This window comes from Diceros bicornis, chromosome 4 (genome assembly GCF_020826845.1).
Source record: "Diceros bicornis minor isolate mBicDic1 chromosome 4, mDicBic1.mat.cur, whole genome shotgun sequence".
NCBI classification, from domain to species: Eukaryota; Metazoa; Chordata; class Mammalia; order Perissodactyla; family Rhinocerotidae; genus Diceros; species Diceros bicornis.
The window spans coordinates 44,286,389-44,313,077 of record NC_080743.1 but is presented as its reverse complement, the minus strand read 5'-3'; the positions used below and the strand labels follow the sequence as shown (position 1 = coordinate 44,313,077).

Below are 26,689 nucleotides of genomic sequence, written 5' to 3'. Positions count from 1 at the left end.
AAAGAAACAGACATTTATTCTCTGCAAACCATATATAAGCACAAAAACTCAAATATATGGTGTAATGTATATCTAGGTTGGGAAAGCTGGAGTGACTGCAGTGGTCAGAACTTGCCGAAATCTGGGAGGATTTCCTGTAAGGAGCTCTTCTTGAGTAGAGTACTGAAGAGCTTTGAAAACTCCAGGTCAGATCATTTAAGGGATTGCTTTAATGGAACGAGGTGAAGTTCATTCCTTTTTTTACCCTATTCTCTGCAGAATCATTCCAAGGAAAGGCAAGTCTATCCGTGATGGAGGAGCAGGGTGTACTGGAGACATTCCTAAAGAGCTGCCCAAAGGTTGATCCAGTTGCCAAGTATCATTTCGATAATGATGCTGTTGCTTATGAGCCCATCACAAACTACCTCGTGTGAGTGAAGGGGGAGGCGATGTGCATAATTCTTGGCTAATAACTATTCTTAGACACTCATTTATACATCTCATTAGCTCTGATTTTGGACTAGTTACTACACCTAAGTCTCACCTTCCTATGGAAAGTATGAGTTGGTACCATCTAATAGTATAGTCATTCCCTTTCCTTCCTTCTTTCTTCTCATTACTGGCTCATCTCTCTAAGGCCCCATTTATATGGTTAAGAGAGTCACAGTGGGGATGCTCAAGTCATTGGGGAGATCCAGAGGAAGTCCTAGCAATGAGCTGCTGGAGAAAGAAGGAAAACATGATCAAGGCTGCCGGGCAAATCTCCAGTGGCTCTAGACCCTATGTATCTCCCCTTTGGAAAGATACACTGGTGCGCAGAGCAAATATCTGAATGTTCTTGAGGCTACAATGTCTGATCAGGGCATCTCAACATACTGGTGTCCTATGGACTGTCCTTAGTGAGAGGTTACATAGAGCATCAGAGCTCTGATGGAGGAACTAGAGATGGGTAAGTGACATGTCTGGCCCAAATTCACTTAGAACTTAAACTATTCTCAGTGAAGTTCTTTTCTTGCTTTCCATGCTACCTCTTATCTTAGACTTCCTAGTACCCTTTGCTAGTGTGTGACCAGGAGGGAAGAGAATGGTGGTGGAAATATCTAATGCTGGAAGAGGAGGGGAGATCACTTTGTGTAAATGTGTGTGTGTGTGTTTGTGTGACGGTGTGTCTGTGCGTGCATGTGTGTGATGTGGGGAGGATGGATGGACACTGGGAAAGTAGAAAAAAGCGATTGCTTCTCCAGTGTTGGGTGTTCTGGCATAGCATGGTGAATCCACAGAGGTGTCACCTTACTGCAAAGTAGAAAACACATTTAGATGAGGATATTGTTTTGCCAGACTAAGTCTCTGCTAGTCAAAGGCTTGCAATTAGAGATGAAAAAATGGAACATTGAGAGCAGTTGGCTTCAGATGGGAAGGAAAACTTGTGGGAGAAGCCTTTTCTTCCCCTAAGGAAATGGTTTGGGCAAAATGTGACTTCCAGTGGGTCGACGTCTTCCCCATTGTTAGGTCAAGGGTTGGCTGCTTAATGAGGTTGACAAACCTTTGTTTTCAGTCTCTCTATTTTGGGGAGATCAGCAGTGGGACACCACCCCAAAATTTCCTGTTCCTCTTTGACACAGGCTCCTCTAAACTGTGGGGGCCCTCCACCTACTGCCAGAGCCAGGCCTGCTGTGAGTATACCACCATCCCCACCCACCCCATGGATGGCAGCAGAGAGAGGGGCAGAGTCAGGACTGCACACAGGCTTATAATGCCAAAGTCTGGAGTTCTTGGTACGTATCCATTATCTCATCCTCCTTAAATTAGGAACATTGAGAAATCTTGCCCTCAGTCTACATTTCAGAAGTGCTGATAGTTCTAGAGAAAGGCCTCAGAAATAGACTGAGGCTTCCATTCCTTTCCACATTGCTCTTTTCACTCAGGTCTCTCCTGTGGGCTGGAATTCCTGGCTCTTTTGAGGCAATCTATCCCTTACATTCTTCACCTTCCACACCCACTCCCATGATTGAGCTCAACATGCAAGAAACCAATTTCCTCTCCCTAGGAGAGGTTCTAGATTCCAGAATGAGGGCACCTAAGTCTGGGAAGGATTTGCCCACCTGAACCTTTAAGCTCCTCTGTCTGCTCGCCCAAGGTTGAGAACATTGTCTTCAATAACCAGGAGTTTGGCCTGAGTGAGAATGAGCCCAGGCAACTCTTCACTGTTCAGACTTTGATGGGATCCTGGGAACGGCCTACCTCAGCTTGGCGGTGTGTCATGCCCCACAGTCATGCAGGGGTTGCTGCAGCCGGACCAGCTCATTCAACCCATGTTCAGCTCCTATTTCTCTCAGTAAGAACCCTTGTCCCGGGAAGGGGTCAGCAAACAAGTCTCTATGGGGGATCTGGACATCTCAACATCAGGCAGGGCCCAGATTATAAAGTTTCCTGACACAATGAATACAACTTGCTATATACAATCCATGTACTTCTGAAAGTTTGTAATTACATTTTGGGGGATTTTTATTTTAAGTGACTGGAAGAATTTTTAATTATGGCCATAAGCCATATGATGACTCTTTTCTTTAAAACGAGCAATAGTCCTTCCACATTTGTTTAGTTAATCTGGAGATCTAGATTTGCACAATGTAGAGCTATAGAACAAGCCACATGAGCACTTACTAGTAAAGAGAACAACAATGAAATGATACTTATAGTAACACCTTTGGCTTTATAAAGTATTCTTACAGCAGTTACTTCAAACGACATCTCAAAAATCTTGTTGTTAGCCCCATTTTGCCAGTGAGGAAATGGAGGCTTAAACAGGTTGTCAATATCAAGCAACCCGCAGGTGTGAAGCAAAGACTCGAACGCGAATATCTTGATCAGAAATCCAGTGCTTTTCCTACTCCACCTGGCCTTGAACTTTCGTGGCAAACTATACTCTCTGATCCTTCTTTCCTAAACACATGATCCTCAGGGCACCTGAAGTCCAAATGTCTTTCTTCTATGACTGACAAGCCTGGGGTAGTGAACACAAGAGGCCTAAATCCCCTTAACATTATCTGGTTACTAAGCTGACCACGATGGGAACGTCTCCCTCATAGCACACTTGAGAGCTCATCAGGCCCCATTCCAGATGCCCTCAGAGAGTTTCTTCTTATTCTCACTTTGTCCCAGGGAGGGTTTCTTGGGAAACTTTTATAATTTGTTTTCAGATGCCGGTTTCCAATACCGTCTTCTCCTTTATGGACATCATCTATGTTTCCAATTCTCTGATACTTTGGGTGTTTTTCTGAGAATTCTCTCCCTTGTACCTTGGGCCAAGTGGAGTCTGAAAAGCAGCTCAGAGGACAGAACCTCCTTGATCTGTGGTACCTCTGTGTCTGAGGGAGGGAGGGAAGGCGAGAGGAGAGAGAGGAACTGCCTGGCCCATTTGTGTTGTGGGAACTCATGCTCTTCCACATTTCTCCCCAGCCAACCAACCTATCAGTGTGGTGGAGAGCTCATCCTGGGAGGTGTGGACACCCAACTTTATTCTGGTCGGATCATCTCGACCCCTGACCCTGGGAACTGTATTGGCAGATTGCCAGCCAGGAGTAAGTAGAGAGGCAAGTTACTATGGATTATGGATACTCCTAGGGTGTTCCTCCAGCATGACAGTATTTCCTGTTCCTGTCATGGCACAGATTTCTTGAAGAATCACCATATTCTCAGGCTGAAATGGTCTGAAGCTCAGTAGACTCTGGCGTCTAGCTCTTGACTGAACCTTTTTTTTAATTGAGGTCATAATAGTTTACAACATTGTGAAATTTCAGTTGTACATTATTATTTGTCAGTCACCATAAATATGCACCCCTTTACCCCTGAAGCCCACCTCCTAACCCCTTTCCCCTCTGGCAATCACTAATTTGTTCTCTTTGTCCATGTGTTTATCTTCCACAGATAAGTGAAATCACACAGTGTTTGCCTTTCTCTGTCTAGCTTATTTCACTTAGCATAATACTCTTAAAGTCCATCCATGTCATTGCAAACAGGATGATTTTGTCTTGTATTATGGCTAAGTAGTATTTCATTGTATATATATACCACATCTTCTTTATCCATTCACCTGTAGAAGGGCATTTGTGTTGCTTCCATGTCTTGGCTATTGTGAATAACGCTGCAAGGAACATAGGGATGTGTAAGTCTCTTTGAATTGTTGACGTCGAGTTCTTTGGATAAGTACCCAGTAGTGGGATAGCTGGATGGTCTGGTATTTCTGTTTTTAATTTTTTTGAGAAGTCTCCATACTGTTTTCCATAGTGGCTGTACCAGTTTGCATTCCCACCAGCAGTGTGTGAGGGTTCCCTTTTCTCCACATCCTCTCCAACATTTGTTGGTTTTTGTCTTAGTAATTATAGCCCTTCTAACAGGTGTAAAGTGATAACTCATTGTAGTTTTGATCTGCATTTCCCTAATGATTAGTGATGTTGAACGTCTTCATGTGCCTGTTGGCCATCTGTACATTTTATTTGTAAAAATGTCTGTTCACATGCTCTGCCCATTTTTTGATTGAGCCCTTTGATTTTTGTTGTTAAGTTGTATGAGTTCTTTATATATTTTGGAGATTAACCTCTTGACGGATATATGATTTGCAAATATTTTTTCCCAGTTGGTGGGTTGTCTTTTCGTTTTGTTCATGGTTTCCTTTGCCTTGCAGAAGCTCTTTAGTCTGACGTAGTCCCATTTGTTTATTTTTTCTTTTGTTTCCCTTGCCCAAGTAGACATGGTATTCAAAAAGATCCTTCTAAGATCGGTGTCAAAGAGTGTACTGCCTATATTTTCTTCTAGGAGTTTTACGGTTTCACATCTTACCTTCAAGTCTTTAATCAATTTTGAGTTAATTTTTGTGTGTGGAGAAAGATAATGGTCTACTTTCATTCTTTTGGGTGAGGCTGTCCAGTTTTCCCAACACCATTTATTGAAGAGACTTTCCTTTCTCCATTGTATGTTCTTGGCTCCTTTGTCGAAGATTAGCTGTCCATAGATGTGTGGTTTTATTTCTGGGCTTTCAATTCTGTTCCATTGATCTGTGTGTCTGTTTTTGTACCAGTACCATGCTGTTTTGACTACTATAGCTTTGTAGTATATTTTGAAGTCAGGGATTATGATGCCTCCAGCTTTGTTCTTTTTTCTCAGGATTGCTTTAGCAATTTGGGATCTTTGGTTGCCCAATATGAATTTCAGGATTCTTAGTTCCAGTTCTGTGAAGAATGTCATTGGGATTCTGATTGGGATTACATTGAATCTGTAGATTGCTTTAGGTAGTATGGACATTTTAACTATGTTTATTCTTCCAATCCATGTGTATGGAATATCTTTCCATTTCTTTACTTCATCCTCAATTTCTTTCAATAATGTCTTATAGTGTTCATTTTATAGTCTTTCACCTCATTGGTTAAATTTATTCCTAGATATTTTATTGTAAATATTAAATTGTAATTAAATTGCAATTGTAAATGGGATTGTATTCTTGAGTTCTCTTTCTGTTAGTTCCTTATTAGAGTATAGAAATGCAACTGATTTTTGTAAGTTGATTTTGTACCCTGCAACTTTGCTATAGTTGTTGATTGTTTCCAATAATCAGATTATTTATAGTAATACAGATTATTTGCTGTAGTTGTTGATTATTTCCAATGGATTCTTTAGGCTTTTCTATATATAAAATCATGTTGTCTGCAAACAGTGAGAATTTCACTTCTTCCTTGCCAATTTAGATACCTTGTATTTCTTTTTCTTGCCTAATTGCTCTGGCCAAAACCTCCAGTACTGTGTTGAATAATAGTAGTGAGAGTGGGCGCCCTTGTCTTGTTCCTATTCTCGGAGGGATGACTTTCAGTTTTGCCCCATTGAGTATGATGTTGGCTCTGGGTTTGTCATATATGGCCTTTATTATGTTGAGATACTTTCCTTCTATATCCATTTTATTCAGAATTTTTATCATAAATGGATGCTGGATCTTGTCAAATGCTTTCTCTGTGTCTCTTGAGACGATCATGTGGTTTTTATTTCTCATTTTGTTAATGTGGTGTATCACATTGATTGATTTACGGATGTTGAACCATCCCTGCGTCCCTGATATAAATCTCACTTGATCATAGTGTATGATCCTTTTAATACATTACTGTATTCAGTTTGCCAATATTTTGTTGAGGATTTTTGCGTCTATGTTTATCAGTGATATTGACCTGTAATTTTCCTTCTTTGTGCTGTCCTTGTCTGGCTTTGGGATCAGGGTGATGTTGGCCTCATAAAATGTATTGGGAAGTGTTCCATCTTCTTCAATTTTTTGGAATAGTTTGAGAAGGATAGGTATTAAATCTTCTTTGAATGTTTGGTAGGTTCACCAGAGAAGCCATCTGGTACTGGACTGTTATTTTTTGGGAGGTTTTTGATTACTGTTTCAATCTCTTTACTTGCGATTGGTCTATTCAGATTCTCTATTTCTTCTTGATTCAGTTTTGGGAGGTTGTATGAGTCTAAGAATTTATCCATTTCTTCTAGATTGTCCAATTTGGTGACATATAGTTTTTTATAGTATTGTCTTATAATCTTTGTATTTCTGTGGTATCCTTGTAATTTCTCCTCTTTCATTTCTAATTTTACTTATTTGAGCCTTCTCTCTTTTTTTCTTAGTTAGTTTAGCTAAGGGTCTGTCAATTTTGTTTATCTTCTCAAAGAACCAGCTCTTAGTTTCATTCATCATTTCTACTGGTTTTTGGTTTTAATATCATTTATTTCTGCTCTAATTTTTATTATTTCCCTCCTTCTGCTGACTTTGGGCTTTGTTTGTTCTTCTTTTTCTAGTTCTGTGAGGTGTATTTTAAGGTTGCTTATTTGAGATTTTTCTTGCTTGTTAAGGTGGGCCTGTATTGCTATGAATTTGCCTCTTAGGACTGCTTTTGCTGCATCCCATATGAGTTGGTGTGGTGTATTTTCATTTTCATTTGTCTCCAGGTATTCTTTGATTTCTCCTTTAATTTCTTCATTGATCCGTTGGTTGTTTAGTAGCATGTTGTTTAGTCTCCACATATTTGTGACTTTCTCAGATTTTTTTTTTTTTTTTTTTTGTGAGGAGATCAGCCCTGAGCTAACATCTGCCAATCCTCCTCCTTTTTTGCTGAGGAAGACGGCCCTGGGCTAACATCGGTGCCCATCTTCCTCCACTTTATATGGGACGCCGCCACAGCATGGCTTACCAAGCAGCGCGTCGGTGCGCGCCCGGGATCCGAACCAGCGAACCCCGGGCCGCCGCAGCGGAGCGCGCGCACTTAACCGCTTGCGCCACCGGGCCGGCCCCTGACTTTCTCAGATTTTTTTTCTTGTAGTTGATTTCTAGTTTCATAGCATTATGGTTGGAAAAGATGCTTGATATGATTTCAATCTTCTTAAACTTATTGAAGCTTGCCTTGTTTCCCAACATATGGTCTATCTTTGAGAATGTTCCATGTGCACTTGAGAAGAATGTGTATTCTGCTGTTTTGGGATGGAGTGTCCTATATCTATTCAGTCCATCTGGTCTAGTTTTTTGTTTAATTCCACTATTTCCTTGTTGACTTTCTGTCTGGGTGATTTATTGATTGATGTATGTGGGGCATTGAGGTCTCCTACTGTTATTGTGTTGCTGTTAATTTCTCCTTTTAGGTCTATTAATAGTTGCTTTATGTACTTTGGTGCTCCTGTGTTAGGTGCATTTATATTTATAAGAGTTATGTCCTCTTGGTGGAGTGCCCCTTTTATCATTATATACTGCCCCTCTTTGTCTCTCATTGCCTTTTTTATCTGAGGTCTACTTGTCTGATATAGGTAGAGCAATGCCTACTTTCCTTTGTTTGCTGTTAGCTTGGAGTATTGTCTTCCATCCCCTCATTCTGAACCTGTGTTTGTCTTTAGAGCTGAGATGTGTTTCTTGGAGGCGGCATATTGTTGGGTCTTGTTTTTTAATCCATCTAGTCACTCTGCGTCTTTTGATTGGGGAATTCAATCCATTTACATTTAAAGTGATTATTGATATATGAGGACCTAATACTGTCATTTTATCACTTGTTTTCTGGTTATTCAGTATTTCCCTTGTTTCTCGTCCCCCTGCCAATTCAGTTTGGTGGTAGTCTACAACAGTTTTCTCATTATTTATCATTTGTATCTCTGTACCAATTTTATTTTTAGTGGTTACCATGGGGTTTGTATAAAAGATCTCATAGATGAGGTGGTCCATTTTCTGATAGCCTGTTATTTCCTTATTCTAAGCAAGTTCCATCCCTTTCCTCTTCCCTGTTTGTTATTGTTGTCACAACTTATTCTGTTTTGTGTTGTGACTTTGTGATTAAAATGAAGTGATTATACTTATTTTTGATGTTTTCCTTCTCTTTATTTTTAACGTTATTATTAAGTGTTTGCTAACCTGTTCTGATAGAGAGCCACAATTTTCTGATTTTGTCAGTCTGTTTATCTCCTTGCTCAAGGCTTTGTAAACCATTTCTTTTCTTTTCAGGTATGAGGACCTTCTTGATCATTTCTTGGGGGTGGGTGTCTTGTGGTGATGAACTTCCTCAGCTTTTGTTTATCTGGGAAAGTTTTTATTTCTCCATTATATCTGAAGGAAATTTTCACTGAGTAGAATATTCTTGGCTGAAAGTTTTGTCTTTCAGAGTTTTGAATATATCATTCCACTCTCTCCTAGCCTGGAAGGTTTCTGCTGAGAAATCTGCTGAAAGCCTGATAGGGGTTCCTTTGTAGGTTATTTTCTTCTGGCTTGCTACCCTTAATATTTTTTCTTTGTCATTCACTTTTGCCAGTTTTACTAATATATGCCTTGGAGAAGGTCTTTTTACATTGATGTAATTAGGTATTCTACTAGCTTCATTTACATGTAATTCCAGCACTTTCCTCAGGTTTGGGAAGTTCTCAGTTATTATTTCTTTGAGCAAGCTCTGTGTTCCTTTTTCCCTCTCTTCTTCCTCTGGAATACCTGTAATCCTTATGTTGCATTTCCTAATTGAGTCAAATATTTCCCAGAGAATTTCTTCATTTCTTTTTAGTCTTAGTTCTCTCTCCTCCTCTATCTGAAGCATTTCTATATTTCTATCCTCTAAATTACTAATTCTGTCCTCCACAATATCAGCTCTGTTATTTAAGGATTCCAGATTTTTCTTTAACTTATCCATTGTATTTTTCATCTCGAACATTTCTGATTTTTTTTATAGTTTCAATTTCTGTTGTGAAAAATTCCCTCTGTTCATTAATTTTATTCCTGATTTCATTGAACTGTCTTTCTGAGTTTTCTTGTAACTCTCTGGGTTTATTTATGATAACTATTTTGAATTCTCTGTCATTTAGATTGTAAATTTCTGTGACTTCAGGATTGACTTCTGGCTACTTGTCATTTTCCTTCTGGTATGGAGTGTTAATATACCTCTTCATGCTATTTGAAGGGGTAGACTTGTGCCATTGCATAGTGTTAGTATCTGCTCACAGATTCCACCTGCCACCACTAGGGGTGGGGAGGGCAGGATCTGTATATTCTGAGCCCTCCACAATCCCTGGCAGCTGTGCCTGTCCTTTGGAAGCTGTGCCAACCAGGCCCCATCTGCATTTTCCCCTGGCTGCTGCTGCTTTACACACATAGGCACACAGGCACTTTGGCAAGGGTCTCCTGGTCCAGCCTATTGGCTGAGCTGGTGCACCAGGCAGGAGGGGAGGAAGGGCACTTTCTTTCACACATGTGATCCAGGGGGTGCTCCTGCTCTACACTTGCTGTCTGCCCTCCTGGGCTGCTCAGCTTGGTGAAGATCCCCTGATTGCTAGCTTCCTTGGTGTGGAACGTTCCCATAGGCTGGGAGGCACCTCTGAGAGTGAAGGCATTCTTGTAGAGGGCTTCCCTCCCCATCCCCAGAGTCATGCGCCAGCCTCCATGTGGTCCCACACCCTAGATTGCTGCCATTCAGGAGGGAGAGGAGATCCCCTTACCTCCTTCCACTGCCTTCCACAGGGTCCAGCACCTCCACCTTCAGATGTGTGGCTGTGTGGATCTCTCAGACATCTATTGTGTTGTGTGAATGTCCTCTCTTGGTTTATGAATGTCCTTTCCATTTTATCTTAGGAGGGAGAGACTAAGGGAAGATCTCACTCTGCCATGATGCTGATGTCACTCCTTGATTGACCTTTTTGAACTGGTCACTGAGCCTTGTCATGCCAGCAGATTGGTCATTCCTAGGCACTGTGAATCCATGTCTTTGTTCTTGGAAGCTTCACTATCCCAATCAGCATAATCTTTACTACTTCCATCATCAGTAAAAGTAATAGCTGTCATCAATGTTTTCTATGTGCCAGATACTGATAAATATTTTACATATATTATTCCACAATGACACTAGAAGAAGGTCAACAGTATATTTTATTCTATAGATAAAAAGATCAAGGCTCAGGGGCGAGCCCGGTGGTGTAGTGGTTAAGTTTCCACGCTCCACTTTGGCAGCCTGGGGTTCACAGATTTGGATCCTGGGCATAGACCTACACACTGCTCATCAAGCCATGCTGTCGCAGTGTCCCACATATAAAAAATAGAGGAAGATTGGCATATATGTTAGCACAAGGACAATCTTCCTCAAGGAAAAAGAGGAGGATTGGCAACAGATGTTAGCTCAGGGCCAATCTTCCTCACACACACACAAAAAATCAAGGCTCAGAGTTTAATTATCCAAGTCACACACTTCACAAATTTCAAAATTTGATCACAAGCTTATCAGATCACAAGCGGATCAGATTCATGATCATGAATCAGTTACTTCTACACTCAAAGCCCTCAAGAATTCTCCATTGCAGACAAACTATCTTTGGCCTGTATTGAAGACTGTACAAAAGCTAGGCCCTACTTCTTAACACAGGCTTCACACTACTGTATGAGGTGAAGCACAGACTTCACCAAGTCCTTCAGCTTGCCATGACTTTTTTGCTTTTGATTATATCACTTGAAATGCCCCTCTGTGCATACTCGAATTTTAGGCAAACTTCAGAGCCTGTATTAATTTCTATCTCCTCCAAAAATTCCTCTTAGGGGACCCAGTCCACAGGGATCTCTCTCTCTCTCTTAATCTCACAGTATTTACCTGTGCTTCTACCACAATTATATGTCATAATCATTGGGTAAGGCACTGGAAAAACAGCCCAATGTGCAAGAGTAGAGAAAGAGGTAAGAGCTTAGCGTGTCTGAGGACTAGCTGAATGTGCTTAGAATAGAGGCGTCTTTCTCATATGGACCAATTCCACTCACCCTTTAAGCATCACTACCTCAGAAAAATCCTTGCCTGACTGCGCCCCCCAACCCCAGACTAGATCAAGTCCTCTCTTCTCTGGCATATTGCATTTCCTTCATGGCACTTATCAGGGCTGCAATTAAACATCATTTGTGTGTTTTTGTTAAGTGACTGGCCCTTCCACTAGGTGGTGTCTGTCTTGTTCACCATTCTATCTCCAAGTGCCTTGGTTCATAGACAGCACCCAACAAATATATGTAGAATGATGAGCAAAGGCAGAGCATCAGAAAAAGCTGGACAAGGAATCAGGGACTGAATCACACAGGACTTTATGTATCACAATGTGGAATTTATCAGCTACTGCCTTATGGTGTTAGTCATGGCTTAATGTATTGTCTTGTCTCATCTCTATTAGAATAAGCTCCTTGAAAACAATAAGTACAGTTTACCCCCTCCGTATACCATCATAATCCCTGTAAGATTGTCTTGCACATGGTAGGTGCTCAAAGTATTGATTAATTGATCACAAGCTCTGACTGTGTTTGGCAGTATGTGCTGGGCCCCATACACGTAGATTAAAGAAGAAAAGATACAGTCCCTGCCTTCCAAGAGCTTTCAGTCAGAGCTGGAGAGGTCACCAGGCCAAGACTGAGGATATTACTCCAATAATCACAAAGGTACAGAAGCATTACATGGACAGATGTGTCATGGGGTGGCCTGGCTTCCTGGTAGAGGCAGAATGTTAGAGCTCTGTGTTAGAAGGATGAGGGGTAGACATGGCTCAGTAGAAGAGGCACCTGACTCTCTTTGTACTGGTGCCCCCCTCAGGTTTTCCATTGGTAACCAGGCCACTGGCTGGTGCTCCCGGGGCTGCTAGGCTATCGTGGGTATGGGGACCTTCCTGCTGGCTGTTCTCCAGCTGTATATAGGCTCTTTCCTGCAGGCAACAGGAGCCCAGCAGGTGCAGAATGGTGATGTGAGTAACCAGAAGCTAAGGGTTTCTCTGCACATCCAGGTAGCATCAACACAGGATTCTGAGTGCAATGAGTCCATGAGAGAGAGGAGGAAGGGTTGGGTGGGGACCTGAGCCCCTGGCAGGACAGATCAGGTGGGGACACAGCATGGTATTTCAGGCATGAACTCTCAATGCAAGGAAGGATAAGGAGAGGGAGTAATACCAACTCCATTCAGACTGTGAGTATGGGGGAATGGTTGTCAGGTGGTGCTGCTAATCTGTTGCGGGTCCTAGGAGCACATTTCAGCTTGGTCTGGCCACTGTCATTTGACTGCACTGAAATATTAGAGTCAGGGCACAATGCATTTCTCCATTCCAGTTGGGTTTCTTTCCTCACTAGGAATACACTTTTGCGTTTTACTCTGAGTAGCCTCCTGTTCCCACATCTGCTCCACTTTATATACATATCTGTAGTTGTCTTCTCCCTGTATGCAAGAGTGTGGGGCCAGACTAAATCCCAGTTCCTCAGTGTGTGTGTGTGTGTGTGTGTGTGTGTGTGTGTGTATGTGTGTGTGTGTGTGTGATGAGTACATGGACAGGTGCACACATATGTGGATATGAGCGTATGAGAGACTATGCTTCTACAAGAGTGTGTCCCTGCTTTTTCTCTGTAATTTTTACTTTTTGGGGTTAGAAATTGTGTTCTGGAATGAGCCTAGCTCTTTATGACCGTATAAATACAGCCAAAATCTGAGACCTGACATGTGCTTAAGGAGAACTCAAGAAGCAAGAGGACCTGGTCAGCATTGTGCCTGCGAATTCAGGCCGTGCCTTTCGGCTCTGAAACAGCCTCTGCTAGAAGGTCAAGAAGAGTCTCACAGGAAAAAAGAGGGACTTGGGACTTCTGTCTGGGGGTCCTAGTCCCCTGGCACTCTGCCGATTTGCCTCTTCTCTCTCTCAGTTTGTGGTCAACTGCAACTCCATACAGAGCATGCGCACCATCACCTTTATCATCAGCGCGTCCCAGTTCCCTTTGCTTCCCTTTGTGTGGGTCTTCAAGTATGTATTCACTCTCAGGCTCCCTGGATATGTGATTAGATGGGCCCAACCAGCTGTTTTGTGTCCAAGCTCACATCTCCAAGCTCATTCCCGGCAGCTACCGGGAATCCTCAGTGGCAGGGTTGAGGCTGAAAAGAATTCAGAGACCCCACAGGTGTCATGGAATAGAGGGTGGGGGATGTTCCTGAGGGGAAAGGTCTCTACAGTGCAACTGTTTATATCCTCATGTCCTTTGTATCTTCAGAACAATGACTACTGCTCACCTGGAATTGAGGCCTCTTACCTGCCCTCCTCCAATGGGCAGCCCTTATGGATTCTAGGAGATGTCTTCCTCAAGGAATATTACTCTATCTACGACATGGCCAACAACAGGGTGGGCCTGAGGCAGGAATCATGTCTGTAAAAAGAATAGTAATAAAACTCAGGATTTATTGAACATCTGCATGTGCCAGGCACATGTCCATGGAAATCAGTGGGTAAAATGTGAAAACTCTACTAAAAACTCTAGTTGGGTGGGTCAGAGACTTGGGAGACTATTGGTAAGCAGCCCAAGTTTGGCTAGTGCCACTGCTCTGTGCTCCCATGGCAACCCCCGATATCTCTATCTTCCCCACTAGTCTCTGAGTTCCTGGAGGGCAGGGATGGTGTCTAAATTTTTGAATCCTCAGTATTTAGCACAATACCTTCACACAGTGGGCTTTCAAAATTGCTGTGTCAGTGTGGATGCCAGCTTCCAAAATAGCCTTTGATGATTCTTGCCTCCTGGTATTCATGCCCTTGTGTAGTCCCCTCCCACACCGAATAAGACTGACCCGTGTGACCAATAGGACATTGCAGATATGATGGAGTGGGACTTCCATCATGCTCTTTCTTGGATCACATGCTCTGGGAGAACCAGCTGCCACTCTAGTGGCCCTAAAGAGAGGTCCACAAAGTAGACACTGAGACCTCCTGCCAACAGCCAGCACTAGCTTGCAAGCCACGTGTGTGCATCATCTTAGGAATGGATCTTTTAGACCCAGTTAAGCCTTCAATGACTGCTCCAGCCAACAGCCTGATTGCAACCTCATGTGAGAACCCGATCCAGAACCACTCAGCCAAGCTGTTCCTGAATTACAGAAACTATATGATATAACAAATATTTCTTATTGTTTTAAGTGGCTAAATTTTGGAGTAATTGTTATACAGCAATAGATAACTAATAGAGTCAGGAATAGTTTGGTGGTTGATATTTGGCCAGAAGATTGCCCCACACTAGAACTGTTGAAGATGAGACAGTCATTTATTCAATCAACTTTTATCAAGTGCCTAGTTTGTGTCAAGTTCTAGAGATCCAAGGACGAAATTGTCACTCGGGTATATGAGTTAGCTCCTTCCCTGAGAAGGCTGAAAGGAGGCTAGATGCACTAGGAAATTCTTGGCTCAGCCTGAGGATCTGTTTTCAGGCCAACACTGGCAGCTGCCCCTGTACCTGTGCCCACCTTATCTGCCTGCCTGCCTGGCTTTGCCCCAGTTCTGAGGAGTACAGCTGCTGGCAGTGGCAAATCTATGGCCTTGGGGGCATCAAGGTGAGATAAAACAGGCCTGACACCCTCAACTACTGCCTCCCATGTATGTGTACCTGACCACTCTCCCAGCCACACCTCTCCCTCCCTTCCCCTCCTTTCCTAAGGAGTCAGGATCTAGCAAAAGTAGGTCACAATGTTCCTTATACCCTACTGCCACTATGCCTCCCAGAATGAGGAGAAGGAGGTAAAGGTACAATGTCCATGTTTCTCTGGTAGCAGCTGCTGTCTCCCCATCCCTGCCCTGGGCTGGAAGAGAGCTGACAGCTGCAGCATCCTATGGCTGCCCCTGTCCTTCCCCTCCAGAGCTGTCGCAGTAAATGCACAAGAGAACAAGGAGGAGATGATAAGCAGGACTAATCATGCCCGTTCCCTGAACCAGATCCCTTCCGGGACCCTTGCTGCTGGCCTTGAGCGTAGGGCTTGGTCCTGTAGGAGGAAAATTACATGCTTACTGACGGCTTCAATATCTCAGTTCAACTCTCCATGTGTTTTCCTGGCCCTGGGCCCTGTACCTTGGGACCCTGATTCCCAGCATGGTGCTCTCCATTCTCTTCCTTGGCTTGTACATCCCCAGGTAGACTCGGCACCAATGCTGTGTTAAGGCGTCCAAATGTAAGCAGTTCTGTCAGAGTAGCCAGGCCTGAGCTGACGGTCTCTGCTGGGTTTCTCTCTCCCTTTGGGGGTGAGGTGTTCGTCCTTATGAAGCTAGGATAGGTGATACATGAGTGTGATGACCTTGGGGACCTGTGGTCATGAGGTGGCAGCTGTACTTCTCTCACAGTGATAAAAGGGGTCTCCTCCTTATATGAGGCTGAGCCAAGAGGCTGACCAACATGGCCAGTGTGGAGGCATGATGGGGAGGATACTGCTCTGGGCCTGTGAATCTCCTACTCTTTTTGCCCCTCTTCCTTCCCACAGGTCATGGGGTGTCCCTGGGAATGGGGTAGGAGGGCAGGCATCTGTTTCAGTGGGGCTTCTACATGGGGTCCCCTCTTGCCTTGGGCTCTGAGCAGAAGAACTTGGGATCCAAGCCTGTGAATGATGACATGGGGCCCTGGGAAAGGCCACTGATATATCCAAAGGCCCTCAGGCACTTGACACCCTGAAAGTCTCCTGGGTAGCAGCAGATCCTAACTGGGAAGCCTGTCCAAAGGCTTCCTGTTTTTGTATTTTTTTCTGTCTCAGGCTTGGCTGTTCTGCTGCAGGTACAACTAGGTAAGGAATAATACAACACTCCAATTTCCTGATAGTTACTCTTCTTTCTCTCCTTTCTTCCAACTCTGCATTTCCTTCTCCTTCCATTGATGATGTCAGGACTAGAATCCCAGCCTGTTTTGCTGGACCCCAGAATGTCAGAGCTGGGAGGGAACATATAGCTTATTGAATCCAAAATGCCTCACTTCATAGATGAGAAAACTAAGGCACAGAGAGGGGAGGTGACTCATCCTTCATTATTCAGCATCAAGGCATAACTCTATGTTCTGATCCAAGACTGGTACAGTCTCTTTTACCCATAAGTCTATACTTCCCTTTGTGTTGTCTTTTGTCCCCTCAAATGTCCTCACATTTTCTAATACCTAGGCTTTGGATTGTGGATGTGAGACATGACTAAAGCCCAGATGGGGGACTGAGGAGAGGAGAGCGGAAAGAGCACGAGATTTGGAGTAAGACTGCCTGGAAATAGTGCATGCACAATAAATATTTGAGGGATAAATGAATGAATGAATTGGTATTAATCTTAGTCTTTCAGTCCTGAGCAGTTTTTCTGAGTCTCAATGTAAAAATGAAGATACTGTTTCCCTCATAGGGCTATTACGGGAATTCAAATTTAAGCCAAACAATGCATGGAAAGCCTCTAAATAAAGCATCAGTCACATCATATGCCATCTACAAAAGGTAGCTGTTTTATTGACAATGAGCTTGAACAGTCTTTAAAGTTACGCATAGTACCCAAGGGGCATAATTACCACTTTCGTCTGTGATGGCAAATTTATTTTATTTTATGTTGACTCGAATTGATTTTTAAAGTTTTCTGAGTCACGAAAGACGTTTAGGCCTTGCTCAGATTCTGTTGAAAAAAGTATCATGACTGTTTAGCAAGATCTTCCATAGGCATGGGAAAGGAATGTAGCAGTAGCTACCAGGTACATGCCATGCTAACTCGTAGGTAACCCTTCCCCTTGAAGAGGTCATCAGCAAATGAGACAGACAGTGGAGACTTGCGCCGCAATGACTATTGCTTTCTTCTCGCAGGCGCAGCCTATAAGCTGTTGGGCTACTTTACCAACTGGGATCAGCATCGAGAAGAACCAGCCAAGTTCCTCCCCAAGGATGTGGACCCATGTCTGTGCACACACCTGATATATGCCTTCACCACCATAAATGACAAAAAGATTGCTCCCTGTGAATGGAATGATATTGATGTCCTGTATCCTCAGTTCTGAGCCCTTAAAGAATGGAGGGTGGGAATTGAATCCAGAGTGAGTGAGAGACAGAGAGGGATAATGGAGAGCCCAAGTTCAGTCTCCAGTTCATTCTCAAATATCATAAGATTTAGAGGTTGTATTGGCAGTTGCCCATTTCCCAGAGTCGAGAATGAGGGGGAGGAGAGTCTTCTTCTGCAATGTCTGTATCCTTCAGGCTCACAGAGATCTCACTTAAATGTGCCTCTTTGTTTCTTTCTGCAGCAACGGAGATTTGGTCAACTTGCTGGCCATTGGTGGCTGGAACTTTGGCACTCAGAAGTAATAGTCTTCCCATGGCCAGGGGATGAGGGTGGAAGTGAGAGAAAGAGTCCCTCAGGCTGAGGAGGGAAAGAATGATGCCAAAGGAGAGGTGAAAATGGGTATTCCAGAGGGGAAAGAGGCTCGGGCCTGGGAAGAGACTAATGTCTGCAGGTGGGAAGGGCTGGCTGCAGCAAACCTGGAGAAACAGCAATGGTATATGGAGAGTGGGTGGTCAGACACCCAAAAGAACATAGAGAAGTAAGGGTAGGAGAGAAGGGGCTTGGTGATGGAGAAGTACTTAGGCCCAGTAAGAATGCGAGATCCCTGGCTAGGTTGTAAGCTTTTCTTCTGGGAAGCAGTGAGAAAGGATTGGTGAGCTCAGGGGTATTTAGACTCTGAGTTGGAAAAAGAAGATGGTGCGATTAGACTGGCCTTGTACGTAAAAAGTTGTCCAAGTTAGTGGTGAGTTACTTTTTAAATTATGAAAGTAATGCATTCCAATAATTATTTTAAAAATCAGATAGCACAAAATTATTTGACATAAAAAGTAATGTGCCTCCTTTCTTCTCCCGCTCCTCAATTCTCCAGAGGTAGCCATCCTGAAAGTGTAATGTTGGAACAAGTTGCAATGAGTGTTTTTTTTCTCACTCCAATAGCCAAGTAAACTTTCTGGCAGTTTCCTATCAGGTAACAAGCTAATTCTCACATATGGTATTTGACCAATATTTCTTCTGCCTGAAGTGTCTACGCCACCAATATAGCTTTTTCTTATCTTGCAAATCACCTAAATAATAAAATATTTGCAGGTTAATCCCCCAAAACTCCAAACAACATCTTCGCCTCCTTTTTAAGTTACCCAGTTGGCACCAGTTTACTTCCACCAAAAAAAAAAAAAAAAAAAAACTTATTAGCTATTAAGCATCTGAACCAAAAAAACCCAGATAAATTAGGAAGGTTGTGATCTGGTTTACAGAGTGTATATCACAGCCTTAGTATAATCAGGAACGAACCTAGAGGAACAAACCTTTAAACATGTGTTCATAGGGTATAAACCTGCTGACTATGGCAGAGGAACTAAATTTTCTAGATAATAAGGCACCTTCAAATATAGGACTCATAATATATTTAATAGTAAATTCTTTGGAGGTCAGAAGTGCTTCATTAAATGTATACACAGATATCTTCATGTAAATCACATCTTCATTTTGGAAACAGCGAATATAAAAAATGAACATCTTAGAATCAAAGAAAGATAGTATCTGAACCACTGCCCCTGAAAGATCCCACTAATAAAGAAAATGAACATGTACCTTTAATAGTATAAATAAATAGAAAAATACTCTTCAATGGGCATACCAAAAGAAAAAAGAAGTTCAAATTAAAAACACTTATCCATTGTTTAACATTAACAGTTTTGAGTCCTTTATCTTAACTGTAAAATTCAACAGGGGTTATTATGAAATGCATAACAAAAATTGGTATCGGTGATGGTGTAGGGTCTGCTCATGTGGATACAGACAAACTCTCTGCCTAGATGCACCACCATGGTCTCCATGGCTGCCAACTGCAAAATCTTCACGTGTCCTCTCACTGACTTCCTTCATCAACATGGATTTGATGGCATTGACTTGGATATTGAATATCCAGGGCCCCAAGGAAGCCTACCTGACGACAAACAGCGATTTACCATCTTGATTAAGGTAGGATTACAGCACTAGTTCTGTGTCTTCTTGTAGAGAAGCGGGTGCCTTAGTGGATTTTCTATGAGAATTGCATTTTCTGGGGATAGCAAAGGGTACTACTGCTCTCACACAGTACACTGGTTAAGGTGTTTAGGGGTTGCAAGCGACAGAAACAGACTGTCTGGCTAGCTTAAGCCAAAAGAGAATTTATTGGAAGGATATAGGTAGCTGAAGGAATCCAAGGAAGAAATTCTTGAACTGGAAAGGAGGAACCATTCATTATGCCATTCATTTGTAAGTATTTATTGAGCATCTACTGTGGTCCAGGCACTGTGCTTCACACTGGAGATAGAGCAGTGAACCAGACAAACATGATCCCTAGTCTTGTGAGGGTGACAGCAAGGTGGAGGATACAGAGGGAAAGAAAAAAGAAAAAAGAGCATCAAATAATCACAAATGGTGATAAGAGCAATGATGGCAGCAAGTAGGATGGTCAGGGGAGTCTTCTCAGAGGAGTGACATTTGAGCTGGATATGAAGAATTAAAAAGAATCAGCCACACAAAGAGTAGAAAAAAGAGTGTTCTAAGGAAGTGGTAACATTAACAAAGGCCTGGAGGCAGGAAAGAGCTCAGCATGGCTCTACAAAAATGTGAGGCTAGAGCTTTAAAAGGGAAGGTGAAGTCACAGTTGGCAAGAGAGCTCCTAGACCCTCTGCCAGGAGTTCCTGGGCTTTTTCTCTAGAATTGTCCTTAAATATGACTTGGATTCAAGGACTCCTAGTCTCTATATCTCTTTGTTCCAACTTATATTTTACCAGGACTTACCCCTCTATTTCAGGGGCTATTTCCAGAAACAGGGGAATTGCTGTGAGCTGGAAACCAGCCCAAGAGGTATTTATAGGAAATAGATAATGAAGACAGCCACTAAAATCCACCCTCTTTTCTCTCTCTAGGAAACGCTAGAGGCTTTTGAAAAAGAGGCTAAAGAAACAGGATATCCCAGACTGCTGATCACAGCAGCCGTATCAGCTAGCAAAGGGACCATTGATTCAGGATATGAAATTGCAGAGATTGGGAAGTGAGTGCACTGGGTCTCTCTGGGCCCCCAAATCCTAGAGCAGAAATTCCTAAACTTTTTGGTGGAGAGCATCTCAAGTAGTTATGTAAATATAATGTTGAGAAAGTTGGTACCTTCAATTGCCAAAGAGGTTGAGGGACATAGTGGCTCTGGGATAGGGTGGTGGCCCCTTTAAATTGTCATTGTGGTGGGCTTTGGGAAGAAAACAATTAAGATTTAAGATCATGGCAAATCCTTATAATAGCAATCCTCATTAGCAGTTTCTTTTGCAAAAGGCTGTAAAATCAAGATAGCTATTATTGGCAAGGCAATAGGATAGCTACTCACCTGTGATTCCCATAGCCCTAGAGATGTGGATTTCTGAGACACATGCTCTAACAACCCACATTTCCTAACCTTCTGCTCTGGGTCTGCCCTGTTTCTTTCAAGGAGGTAAAGGAGACTTCCTGTCTAGCCCTATGGGGGTCACAGAAGATAACCTGCTCCCCGGAGGCCCCCAGGAAGCCACATTGGTAGGGTCATACATACTGGACAGCATGGGCTTCCCACTGCTGCCATTTCTTGCTCTTCAGCTGTCTATAAGAAAATGCCCCTAGGATCCTGATGGCTCAAAATCTCTTATTCCAGACTCCCTGATTTCATCAATGTGATGACCTATGACTTCCATGGTGGCTGGGACACGTGTACAGGACATAACAGTCCCCTGCACCTAAGACCCAAGGATCAAGGCGACATGCATTATTTCAACTGTGTAAGAAAGAAAAGCCTCAAATCATATGCAAAGGGGAGATGGGGAGGGGATTGGGAGAGCCTTTGTCGTCAGGAAAGAGGCTGTCTCTTTGGGGGATAATTAGCTAGACATTGTTAATCAAATGGTACAAACACTGGGGAGGAAATAATGTCTGTGCTTCCTTCTTCAGGAATACGCCACGAAATACTGGAGAGACCATGGGGTCCCTGCGGAGAAGCTCGTCATGGGGTTCCCCTCCTGTGGGAGAACCTTCTGGCTCAGCACTTCTGACACCTTGGTCTGTGCCCCAGTCTCTGGAGCAGGGTCGTCTGGTCCTTACACACGTGAGGCTGGCTTCTGCGCTTACTACAAGGTAACAGACACGGCTAATTCAGGCTTAAAACGCACTAGGGAAAATTCTTTCACTCTCCAAGTCATCTTGCTCCCCTTCTTCTCTTGAGATCCTATTCCCTGGCGTCTCATAGCTCTGAGCACAAACAGCCTGGGAGAAGGCAGGCTGATGGCTATGGAGCACTTTTCACTTAAAAAAAAAATCAATCTGAATTTCCTTTTTGGGTTTTGAAGTGTATGGCAGCCTCTTCCCCACAGCCCCAAAGCAATACTGAATTCTATTACATCCGTGTAAATAGCTGGAGAAGGATTTCAATAGTCTAGCCCAGCGATGCAAATAATTTGATCTCTTCCAACTTGAATTAATCACATTTACTCAAATCTTGTGCTGAAAATTCAGAGACTGATAGGTGACTGATTAACAGTATTTGCCAAAGACTCAAGTGTTTGTGGAAGAGTGACCACGGCGCATATGTTCGTCCTTATCACTTCTCAAATAAACTCCAGGTACAGAATTAGAATTATTCTTGTTTGTAGCCTGGTTTCATGGAAATTTGTGTCTTCATTTTATGAAACAAAATCACTTTCTAGAGAAATATGTGAGATTAACGTAGATTTTGCAATGTCCCTTTTTCCACCTCCCTCCCATTTCTATTTTTCTCCTGAGTCCTTTCTGCTTCAGTACATGACAGGTCTGAGATGTGCTCGACGTTGCCTTCTTCATTCCTCTCATAGATCTCCATATTCCTAAGTGCAGCCACAAGTGCTTGGATTAAAGACAAAAATGTCCCCTATGCTTGTGAAAACAATGACTGAGTTGGCTATGACAACATTGAGAGCTGTGGATGTAGAGTTAATTAATCAAATGGTACAAACACTGGTGAGGAAATAATGTCTGTGTTTCCTTCCTCAGGAATACGCCATGAAGTACTGGAGAGACAATGGGGTCCCTGCAGGGGGGACCTGTGAACCTGTAAAAAAAACTCACCATTCTAGCTTCGAATCCTAAGTTCATCAGGAGGCCATTTTACTAAGATCTGTGGCTTCAAAGTTTTAAATATGCTCAAAGAAAGGGTAGACCAACCTCATTACGACTTAGCTTTCCCCCAAGACAGGGAAAACAACATGATTACATATAGATTTAATAATACAATGTACAATATATAGTACAATACACTCCTATATACTAGAATATTGTAATATGGTTAAAATTTATTTCCCAATTTTTGTCCAGTATGAATCTCTGCTAGTTCATGTGACTGGTTATAAGCTTGGCCTAAGAACATCATCTTTAATGACTATAATGAAAATAATCCTTTACATTTTTACCTAAATGCTTTACAACCATTATCTTATTTGATTCTACACAACCCAGGGAAGTAAGAAATAGTCTCTCCACTTTACAGATGTATAAGCTGAGGATCATGGATGCTGTAACTAGTCCAAGCTTACACGGCTAGAAAATGGCAAAGGCAGTAATTGAACATGTTGTCCGGCTCAGAGTCTAGGTTCTTTCCACTGCACTGCTCTGTCAGTTCAGCTTCACAGAATCCTGGTCAGGAGAAAGGTGGTCAACCAGGAGGAGGAAAGGGGCCGCATGGTACAGTGGTTAAGCATTTAGGATTTGGAATCAGATATACCTGGTTCTAAATCCCTGATCTGAGACTGGGTGAGTTCCCTCAAATCCGTGAAAGAGTAATAATAATAAGATTTACCTAGTAGTTCCTGTGAAGATTAAGTGAATAATGAATGTAAAAACATAGCTTAGCCTGGAATACTAGTATTAAATAAATATTAGCTTTATTTATATCACTACTCAAGAGTTTATTAACCGAGGCAAGAAAACAAGTATAGAACTGAGTCAGCCAATCATATGTCTTGCATCCACAAGAAACATATCCTTTCATAAAAGAACAACTGACAGGGACCCCCCACCTGCTTTGTATCCCTAATGTCACCTTGTCACCCCATACTCCACTGTTTGTTGCATAGATGCCATTTGATTCTGGTTGCCAAGTGCTCTTTTTGTCCACAGGTCAACTTTCTAAAGGAAAACAATTTTGGCAGGGCCATGGTTTGGGTCATTGATCTGGATGACTTCTCAGGCTCCTTCTGCAATGAGGGCAAATACCCACTCACAAGCAAGCTGAAGTCACTCCTGGGCCTGTCCTCAGGTGCGTCACTATTGAGTTTACCACGTTGTTCTAAAGAAGATACAGGTCAAGCTGCAAAGAATGGCAAACGCAGAGAGGCCAGGGTGCATGGAGGCAGCCACAGAACTTCTAGGCACTCACATTTGACAAAAAGGACAGAGTTACAGAAAGCACCTTTTTAGAAATCCGTTTTTCAATCAAGGGGCCGGTAAAAGTTCAGTAGTTATCATGAGCAAGGATTTGAATATACCTGATAGCCTAGAGGTGGGCCTCGCTGCTCAGGAAAATTTCAGCTGGAAAGAAGAAGCTGATATCCTGAAACAGAGTCTGATATATACGCTGATTTAATCTCTAAACTGGACTACCTCCCTCTCACTGCAGTGCACCACAGCCTAGCTTAGAAATAATCAGGCGGCTTAGCCGCTTCCCCACCTGCCTTGGATGCACAGATTTTGTCGTTTGGGTGCTAGTGGGGAGGGTTGGAGGCAGGTCTTGAAGAAGAGCAGGCACAAAGACTCATGTTGCTGATTGGCTAATGACTCAGCAGCATGAAGAGAGAAACCTCTGCTCTTCATGTGGTTTTGCATGATTCTTTGGTAAGCATCCCTGCAGGAAGACTGAAGGATGGAGGTGGAGAAGCGGAAGATAGAAGAGGTTCCTTATGTCTCTACTCTGAGGAAATTCACAGAATCATTGAGTTTTAGAATTGTAAAAACCTGTAAGAGATGATTATAAAATGATTTGCTCAAATGAACAGTGAGGGAGTAAGAGGCAGCAAATTGTAGTGGTTGAGAGCATGCTACTAGTAGAGTAAAATGAAATAAAAAAGTCTGAATCACCAGATGGAGATAAAAAGGAAAAAAAAACACAATGTGGAAAGGAAACAAGTAAAAATAAAGCATAACAAGATGACAGAAATACAAGTATAACACTCAAGGTTAACAAGATGACAAAAACCCAAATATTACTTAGATAGAAATATTGACAGATAAACCCCTACTAAAACCCAAATATTAATTAGTCCCCCAAATAAAATCCTTGGCCCAATCACTGCAGGGTTGGGTTCATTTCCCCTTGAGTGGAACTAGAATGGAAGCCCATGGCTGATATCCTGCTGGGACTTCAGGGCCCTTGTTCCCCCTTCCTCCCTGCTTTGGACATTTGTCCCCTTGTAACATTCTTCCCAACTACAGCTTGGAACCCTCACAGGGCTCAAGTTCTTTGAGAACAAAACTGATACAGGAGAAGGTCTATAGCTTGTTGCTTCTATGTTCAAAAACAGCTAATGATGATGCTCTGAATGCTCTTTTTATTCTTTTAGAATGTACCCCACCAGCCACCAACACTTGGTATCACCGACCGGTGACCCTCACCAGAAGTGAAGGTTTCTGCGCCAATCTTGGTGGAGGCAGTGGCAGTGGTGGAGGAGGTTGTGGTGATGGAGGAAGTGCTGGAGGAGGTGACGGTGACGGGGACAGTGAGGAGATGGAGGTTTCTGTACTGGTGGCATCTACTGCGCTCCTGGAGACAACACCAAGTTCTACCAGTGTGTGTGTGTGTGGGGGGGGCAATACCTTCCACTTCCAGTGTGTCCGGGGTCTGGTTTTTTGACCAGGCCTGCAAGTGCTGCAATTGGCCTTAAATTAAAAGTGTTGATAAAATTCTTCTTTGTTACAAATTTACTTGTGCCACACGTCAAACTACATCTTCCAATATTCCATGTAGTCTATACATTATATCAATCAATCTGTCACATTGGAAGCCCTAGCCTACAAAACAGCATCATGATAAGGTTTTACTCTATTAAACCCTAAAAAAAACTGTAAACCCCTTGAACCAAATCCAGATGTAGAATAACTATGGCTCTGCATGTTTTATTCTTTGTATTCATTTGTACTCTTTCTTAAGTACTGGTGTATACAATTTAGCATTATGAGGGATCCTGAAGGTTAATTGAAGCTATGTTTAAAAAAAAAAAGACAAGCTCATAGATACAGAGAATAGACTGGTAGTTGCCAGAGGTAGGGGGTGGGGGTGGGTGAAATGGGTGAGGGGGTCAAAAGGTACAAACTTCCAGTTACAAAATAAATAAGTCATGGGGATGTAACGTACAGCATGGTGACTATAGTGAATAATACTGTATTGCACATTTGAAAGTTGCTAAAAGAGTAAATCTTACAAGTTCTCAACACAAGGAAAACAAACTCCTGTAACTAGGTATGGTGATGGATGTTAACTAGACTTACTGTGCTGATCATCTTGCAATATATACAAATATCAAATAATTATGTTGTACACTTGAAAATAACATAATGTATATCAATTATACCTCAATAAAAAAATTATTTTTTAGCAAATCAGATTACCATTTTAGAAAGGGGGGTTCCCCTCCTGGGGAAAAGCCTTTAGCGCGTGTACCAGACAACAGTGTGAAAGACGTTTTATCACCCTGTCAACATCCTTCAAAGAGGGGGCTAAGACCCTGAGTCAGAACAAATAATGACTGCTAAATGATCACCTCTGAAAACACCTGCACGTGTGTGGATCCAAAGGCAAAAAGGGAGGGAGGTGTGAGAGAGGTGAAAAGAGTTAATCCTGATTCACGGCAAGTCATGAACTCTTCTTGATAAAATAAAAGAAATCATTAAATCATCCAACTAAAAGAACCCTTTATATTGGGTAAAAGTTATCAGACTGAGTCTCTTTATCAGTATCTTAATATTTTAATTTGATTTCCAATAGAGACTTTTCCTTTACCATTATTTCTTTAGAAGACCTTGGCCATTAAGGAATCAGGCCTCTCAGCATCATAAGCCCAGGAGTTTCACCTCTTACCGCCTCTTTCACTGGCTAACACTTACCACGGGGTGGCCCTGAAGGTGACAGCAGGCTAAAGCTTTTCTGCAGCCACTGGAAGCTTCTCACTCATATCCAGACACATGCAGACTTGCCACCTTTCTGGTAATGACTAAGAAGCCTAAGTGGGCACCAGAGGACCCTCTTATTAAAAGATAAGGTGGACCACACTTAGTGTCCATCCTGAAGGAACTATACTTGAGTTATTTCACTTAGCGTTGGAAGAAGAGGGGCCCACCTCCCAGGCCAGAGTGTCTAGATAAGTACTTTGAATGT

The 26,689-nt window shown here is 42.6% G+C and overlaps 1 protein-coding gene and 1 pseudogene across 1 annotated transcript; both read left to right on the top strand.

Annotated features, from left to right (window-relative positions):
- Positions 1-290: 290 nt before the first annotated feature.
- LOC131401081 (pepsin B-like) lies at positions 291-13,672 on the top strand (annotated as a pseudogene).
- Positions 13,673-14,970: 1,298 nt separating this feature from the next.
- On the top strand, positions 14,971-25,168 carry LOC131401077 (acidic mammalian chitinase-like). The gene is given in 10 exon segments (XM_058536050.1): positions 14,971-15,250; positions 17,091-17,265; positions 17,525-17,581; positions 19,098-19,263; positions 20,199-20,323; positions 20,951-21,074; positions 21,244-21,426; positions 22,140-22,256; positions 23,440-23,578; positions 24,879-25,168. Coding segments are annotated over 10 exon segments (1,656 nt in total).
- The last annotated feature ends 1,521 nt before the right edge of the window (positions 25,169-26,689 follow it).